The 8,005-nt window shown below is 41.1% G+C and overlaps 1 protein-coding gene across 1 annotated transcript in view; it reads right to left on the bottom strand.

The window, feature by feature from the left end:
* DISC1 (disrupted in schizophrenia 1) overlaps positions 1–8,005 on the bottom strand; it is a 231,484-nt gene continuing 223,479 nt past the window's right edge. The window contains 2 exon segments of the mRNA XM_009891161.1: positions 1–513; positions 515–619. Coding sequence (XP_009889463.1) covers positions 439–513; positions 515–619 — 180 coding nt within the window. The 3' untranslated portion in view covers positions 1–438.

Raw genomic sequence — 8,005 nt, 5'->3', positions numbered from 1 at the left:
AGTGTAAGAAAGCTGTTTAAGGCAAAGGGGGGAAAAAAAAGCTCTTATTCTTACAGCTATTTTTCAAGAAATACTAGATGTTCCAGCTTTAACGCCACATTTTTAAATCAGGGGAAAAAAATTCATGGGTAAGGAAGACAGATACTGTTTGCGAGTCTTCAAGGAGAACATTTCACTGACATTAAAGGCAACTTTGCAGACTCACTTCAAATGTATCAATTTGTAATCTACACATTTACAGGGGATGCTCTGCTCTGAAAGCTGTTTCCCAATCTGTGCCAAAACATGTGAGGCTGTGTAGAATACTTCTGATGATAGACCTCCAGGCTCTGTTTCTCCATAATTGATTTAGTTATTAGTTATGCAGGGAGAGAAGAGATCCCTGAGGCTTGGTGAAACAGTATTCAGTTACTAAAAGCGGCCCTTTGTGAATTAATGTCATCCTACCAGCTCTTTCTGCTCATTATTCCTTCGAGTCTTGTTTTCCTGGACACCAGCTGTCACAGAGGAAGTCTCCAGCCTTTTCTTCTCCTGCCTCCCTGGCTGGCTGAAGTTGCACCAGCACGGTCTGGAGTGTCTCCTTCACCACCTGGATCTCCCTCTGCAGAGACTGTGCAAGCTTTATTAAGGAATAAATCTATAAGTGATTGGCAGTCCCTTTTCTCTTTCCAAGTTATTAAATAAATTCTTGTTCTGCTGCTCACAACAGATGGCCATGGCTATCTAATTGTAGCTTCAAGTTCTTCCAAATTGTCTGGATTAAATATTAATACATTTCTCACACTTGCTTTAAAAAAAAAAAAAAATACAGGCAAACTGAAGTTCTCAAGTAGCATTATTTAGCACTTTAAAAAAGGGAGAGCATGCGGTCTACTGCTTGGGTACTATTCTCATGGGAAGGAAGGAGATGAAGAAATCATACCACGGAGGCAGCAGCACGAGCCACGAGTTCCCTGCTGGATGGACGGTGGACCTTTAAGCCAGAGACACAGACCTGGGTGGATCAGACCCCTGGTGAAGGCAACAGAGCAGTGGGAGCAGTCCGAGACATAAGCCCAGTGACCACATTTTGTGTGGCATTAGCGAGCTCGGCAACGTGCGCTATGCAAGGCAGGGTGGGAATCTGGGTAAGTAGCAAAATAAGCTTATAGTAGAGAAAGTGTTTCTGCTCTACTTAACTCCAGAAGGCTTTAATCTTAGCTGAATTATCAGTATAATTATAGCACAGAAAACACAAATATAAAGCAATGAGACTCTGTAGTGAATCCTTTGAACACGTTGAAAAGCACAGAGATTAGCAGTAGCAAGGTCACACTGTTACGCGTTAAAAGGAAAAAGGCCACCTGAAATGCATCTGATAATTCAATAAAAATACTTAATTTCCTTAAGAAAGGAGAGTTTTACACATTTTATTTGCCATTGTCTAGTTCAGGTTTCCTGCAAGGCACTCAGGAAGAAAACGATGGCTAATGGCTCTGCCTCTTAAATGACGTTCCACTACCCTCTTTCCCCAGCTCCAAAACAAGAGAGGGAAGGTGTCAGGTGATGGCAACATGAAGATGAGAGGTGCAGCAGTCAGCAAACTGGCAGATGAAGGTAGGACATGCATGGAGATATTCCTAACTGCTGAGACAGGCACAAGTTTTAAAGTGGCTGGGCTTCCCAGGCAGTAGAGCTTTTTGTTCTGATGACTAGTCTCTCCTGGGAATAACTGTAGTTTGTACCATCAATACAATGGTCTTTTTGCTGATAATCTTACATCAGTGAGACTATCCACTGCTGAATCGAGTGCAAGGACTGGGTATAGCTCAATGAGACAACCAACCTTATCTTCTCTTCCATAGCTTATGCTACATGGACAGCAAAGCAAGCGCGAGCCAAGTCAAACCCTGCTGAAGCTCTACACCAACAACCAAACCTATGTCAACAAGCCCTAGGGCCCACCCCACTCACACTCAGGCCTCCTGTACAGATACGGCTGGAGGGCAAGGAGCCCAAAAAGGCTAACCCAAACGGGTCAGGAGAGAGAGAAGTAAGTTCATCTCTAGCAGTAAGTGGTCAAACGGTCTCGAGCCCCAGAAACTCAATTCAAAGGAAATGAAGCAGCCTGACACCGAAAACACTCAATTTCAAAATCACAACGCACAAGGACAGACTTTATCCTATACAGAGCTCATCCATTATTAAATGTTGTTTTACTCAACCCCAAGGTCAAGAAAAAAAGACACCTTCAGGTTATGTGACTGTAAAAAGTGAGGTGCTATTTTTGAAAAATTGAGACTAGAGAGGACCATGGGAAAGCTATACAAATCACTGCTATTTCAGGCAGCTGCAGTTATGCCTTTGAAAAGCTTTTTAGCTGCTTTTCATTCTGTTATCAATCCCTCAAAATTTCATCTTTGTGTATATACATACATTTACTATGATGTTTTACTCTTAATACATTCCCCAGGAGTGTTCATGCATACTTCTAATTTCTGGACAGCTCTATTAACCTAAAGGGATTCTGTCTCTGATTAAAAGTAATAGCAGTACAAGCAAAATCTCTCCTATCCTAGGATCTCAAAGCACTGTACAAGGACAAAATAATTATGTTTTGCATCTTCTCTGAAGTAAGAAACATTATTATCCTCTTATAAGCAGTCCTGGACTGTCCACCACTGTGCAATTTAATCATGATGCTCTGATGAAAACCTAACCAGTATAAGAGAAATTCTTCAGTTTACAGAACACCATGAAGCCTCCGAAATTTAATTACTTTTGATGCACAGTCTCTGACTACATGCTGTTATTTGTAATATCCCAAGCAATTACAAAATTCTTTTCAGATAGAGAGAAAAAGCAAAATTGAAATGTTTTGCTGCCAGTGGATCGGAAATCTTGAAGGATAGAGGAAAATGAAGGAAACGGGGAAAGAAACTCAACCAACGGAAAGATGGAGCAACAAGAAAGATGACTGCATAGTCTACCTACAGCAAGTCTCAATAACCTCATGAATAATACCACAAGCAGCTGTAGACCAGTAACTGTCAAATGAGCCTTTATGACTAGGCAAAATATATGGAATAGGGCTGAGCATGAAATCGCTATCCAGATACAGAGGTTATTTCTGGATAACCAGCTTCACCCATTTTAAAAATGCAAAAAACTTAGTTTTGCATAGGTCCACAGGCAAATGTGTCCTTCATGCTTGAATTCTCTACCCAGTGCTGCAAATATTGAGCCAGTATCAAAGGCAGACACCAAAATAAATTTTAACTAGGAACACTATCTGGTCCTGTTGTCTTCCCCTGAAAAACTGGCAAAATCTCTCCTATGTCTCATAAGCAGTAAATTAAAGTACTTGGGAACAGCTTCGCAAAAACACAATCCATATTCTGCAACAATGCTGCAGCTCTGACGTCTCGGTGGAAGGTTTTCACCTATTTGACTTGCTCTCTTTAAAAAACTTGGGCATCATGACAGAGTCCATGATTTACAAGGAGATAAAAAGCAGAACTAACTACTGCAAACTTACTTAATTTTTTTGAAAAAACAGGCTCATGAATATCTCTTCTGTTCTCTCAGCACAGATGTTTATGGAAAAAAAAAAAAGAGACAAAATGTAGATATTACAAACCAGGTGCCTTCCCATTGGAAAGATTAAAAACAAAGAGTATATTGTAAGACAAAAGGACTTAGAAGGACAGCCAAGGACTACCATAGGACCGAGGTAAAAGCCTATGGGAATTTGGAGAATAACACCAAATTTGGATTTCTGAAGAGGAAATTAAGACTTGAAGAACAAAATTAATCAGAAAGAGGTTTGGGTTTTTTTAAACCTGTTTAACTATTCTGCTTGTTTCTAAAAGCTGAACATTACAGTGGCTGGAGACAGAAGCTCAGCTAGATGTCCCACTACGTAACTGCACATGTCTCTCCTAACCCCATGCACCAGAACAGACGAGGGGGCGCCCAGCTGGAAAGTAGCTCTGCAGAGAAGGACCTTGAGGTCATGGTGGACAGCAAGATGAACATAAGCCAGCAATCTGTCTTGTGGCAAACGTGGCCAACAGCCTCCTGGGCTGGATTATGAAAAGCATTGCCAGCAGGTGGAGGGATCTGATCCTTCCACTCTGCTCAGCACTGGTGAGGTCCCATCTGGAGTGCAGGGTCAAGTTTTGGGCTCCACAGTACAAGGAAGACTTAGTGGAGCAAGTACAGCACAGGGCTGGTTTAATGGACTGGAGCATCTGTAGCATGAGGAGATGCTGGGACTCTTCAACCTGGAGAAGAGAAGGCTCGGGGGAATCTTACCAATGTGTGTACATGGCTGAATGGTACAAATAACAAGCAGGAGCCAGACTCTTCTCACTAGTGCCCACTGACAGAAAAGAAGCAACAGGCAAAAATTCCAAAATAGCAAATTGAATCTGAATACAAGAAAACAGGTTTTTTTACTGTGAGGGTGGTCCAACACTGGCACATGTTGCATGGAGAGGTTATGCAGTCTCCATTCTTGGAGATACTCAAAACCTGACTGGACGTGATCCTGGGCAACCTGCTCTAGGTGACCCTGCTTGAGCAGGGGGTTGGACCTGATGATCTCAAGAGGTGACCTCCAACTGAACTATTCTGTGATTGTGTGTGTGCTACGGGCCAAAGGACCAGCAAAGAGGCAAGATAATTCAATGTTTATTTGGAATGACCTGGATTTAGGCCTTTTGGAAGTGCATTCTTGGGAATGAAGGAAAGACACCAAGCAAGTCCTTACTGATCCTATACGAGCTCTGTGTGTTCTCACAGCAAGAGAACAAAATGACCTTTGGAAGTCTGTCATTTACTTCTCCTTACAAAATACAGGGGTGCTCATGGTACTGAAACCAGATTAGAAATTTCCCATTTCCCCCCTCCATTGCCGCCTCCCTCCTTCACATCCACAAATGTGTTTCTACAAAATAACATACTATTCCTCCCATGTAAAAACCACAACACTCTCCCCAAAACCGACTAAACAAAAAAACCCAACAGAACGACTGCAACATTTTGAAAAACGGTTCACTTCAAGGGTCTGGATATCAGCTGTCTCCAAATCACTTGTTCCAGCAGAAAATGGAATGCAAAGAAGCTGCAGCGCATGGATGGAAATACACTGATCTACCTCTGTCATGGCATGAACCATGTAAGTGTAATCACGCTCTCTTCATGACTCACATTAGAAAGGGCTCACCCCCCTGTTATCCAGAATAAAATCAAAGATGGCATCATTGCCACCTCTCACTCTTGTGGGATCCCAAAATTTCTTACTGGTTCACCAGGGTGAGATTCCTCAGTGAGGTATCTTCAGGGGCTAAATTCTACACTCCCGAGTCTGTTGAAAACCTACACTGGTGTAAAGTAAGACTTGTATGACAGCCTGGTGTTTGATAAAGGCAAAGTGACCTAATGAATGTTTAGGTACAAAATTCTACTTTCAAAATAACTGTTTAAAATGCCCATTTTAGTGCAAGGAATGGAGATTGCTTTTATAATAATAGTCCAGTCAGGTTTTCTTCCAACAAAAGCACTTTCACCAGGAGGAACTATTACATGCATTCAAATTGTCTATCAAAATGTAACTGCTAATTAAGAACAAAAATGACTGTGAAATTGCAATATAGGCTCCATTTAATTTTACTAGGAATTCCAGGTCTTTACTGGCAGGAAAGTAACACCTCTCATCAGCTCTGTAGACACCAGAATGAGTCACCTCTCGTCCTTTGGTTTTCCAATTAATGATGTGGACTGTTTTCATACACTCGCCAATGATTAACCGTAATGGAATGTTTTGTGGGTTTATTCTGTTACACTGCATAGAATTTAGCAAATATGTCATCCTTGTTTGATGCTTTTTATACAAAATTACAGTTTAATATTTGCTGTGAAAGGCTCCAATAATAAATGAGAATCCCAAGTGGTTCTGTGCCTATACTGAGGACCAAGAAATATCACTGGATTTCTCCTTTGTTCAGGTCGTGCTGGCAATTACGAGCAGCACGGTTGATTTAAGTGTTCCATGCCATCGAAATGTAGAATGAAAAACAATGACATCTGGGATTTTTCTTCTAATACAAACTTAATTATTAATCAAAGCTATGACACACACTAAACATTGGCAAATGGCTCGAGAGCATCAGGAATTTATTTTTCTCAGTGGAGTCTTTAAAAGTCTCTTAATAATCAGACGTCAGGACTAATTTACATCAGTACAGCCCCCAGTCAGATTTTTGACCTAATACAGTTTGTAACATTCATGTATAAGGCAGTTTTTTGGGGGACGAGGGAAAGGGCAAAAATAACCGGTGAACAAGAGTTTGAAAAACTTATCCTGCTTTGATTACAATTTCAGATCTTTAAGCTCCTGCTCTCAGAGTTCTGAAGATTTTTCATGAATACTGCGTAATTGTCCCATATTTGGGATAAGGAAGTGTTTTATTTAAAACCAAATAAACTACCGTGCAAACAACAGCTCCACCTATTAATCATAAATTCTTCTACTGAGGCTAATTAGTGGCACCAATCTCAGTACTAGTTCCTACAATACAGGTAAGTTATCAATGAGTGAAAGTTTATTTTACAGACACTGAGCAGTTTTTATTTAAAAAAACAATCTACAGGTCCGTAGTACTGTGGTAGATATTCTTCTCATTCCTTTTTGAAGTATAGCACAGCGATTACATGTACCAGATGGTAACATTTTATGCACATTGATCCGGACTACCTCTGAAATAGCAACTGAATGTTAATGAGGGGTAGTTGAATTGCTGAACTGCTTCTCTGTATATCCCTATGTTTTAAACACGGTTTCTTATTTTGTGACTGATGGTCTTGCTAAGAGGACCAGGATATCACAGAGTGTGCACTTCTGTATTTGATAATGTGAGAAAAGAAGATTGAGAGGGGATCTTATTAACACAAATACTTAAAGGGAGGATGCCAGGGGGATGGGAGCAGTCTTTTTTCAGTGGTGCCCAGTGATAGGACGAGGGGTAACGGGCACAAGCTTGAACATAGGAAGTTCCATCTTAACAGAGGAGGAACTTCGTTACCTTGAGGGTAGTGGAGCACTGGAACAGGCTGCCCAGAGAGGTTGTGGAGTCTCCCATTCTGGAGACATTCAAAACCCGCCTGGACGCTGTCCTGTGCAACCTGTTGTAGGTGACCCTGGCGGGGGGGTTGGACTAGATGATCTCCAGAGGTCCCTTCCAACCCTGACCATTCTGTGAGTTAAACTCTACTGATAGAGGAGATCAGATCTATATCAGACAACTGTGGCTTAGAACTAGACTAATCTACAACTCTTCTCAAACTTTCCATGATTAGATTTTCTTTTTTCAACTAACTTGCAGTTTCAACAGCTACAAAGAAATAGGCATGGTCCACAGAAAATACAAATACTACTATTTTACATACTTGTAGCGTATTTTCGTCAGGAACCAAAAAAGCACTTTTTCAGCTTATTTCACCTTACCTAGTAAACTGTAACTATGCTCGGACCTGACTGGTTTGAATATGAACTTAAGTCCACTACAAAGAACCCTTAACTCCAACCCTCAGTGTTCTTCTATCAGGGTCAATGAGAAAAACTCTTCAGTTGAGAGCAAATACAGGGAAGGGAGGAAAGAAGTAGATGCCCTGCACACACACAGGGCACGCACATCCATATAGCTCCAAGAAGAATGCTCACAAACAGCACTGGGGAAACACAACTGCAGCCATGCATGCATGCTGTAAACATAATTAAAAGAATATTGCAATCTGGCCTGTGGTAAACACAAGAAAATAATCTTTCTGTACAGCGAAATGCTTAGAAAAGAAAGATTTGAAGTAGTAACAAATTAGTGACTGGATTTCTCCCCTCCAACGCAAAGCTCCCCAGCACCTCCCCAGCCTGCCTCCCCTTAAAATTTATCATTCTGATACCTTTAAAGAAACCAAGTTTCTAGAATAGGAATTTTACAATGAGCTGGCAATAGGTGCCCAATTA

The sequence above is a fragment of the Charadrius vociferus genome, unplaced genomic scaffold (assembly GCF_000708025.1).
Source record: "Charadrius vociferus isolate BGI_N301 unplaced genomic scaffold, ASM70802v2 scaffold78, whole genome shotgun sequence".
Taxonomy (NCBI): Eukaryota; Metazoa; Chordata; class Aves; order Charadriiformes; family Charadriidae; genus Charadrius; species Charadrius vociferus.
Note: the sequence above shows the minus strand (reverse complement) of the source record. Positions and strands in the feature narration are given on the sequence as shown.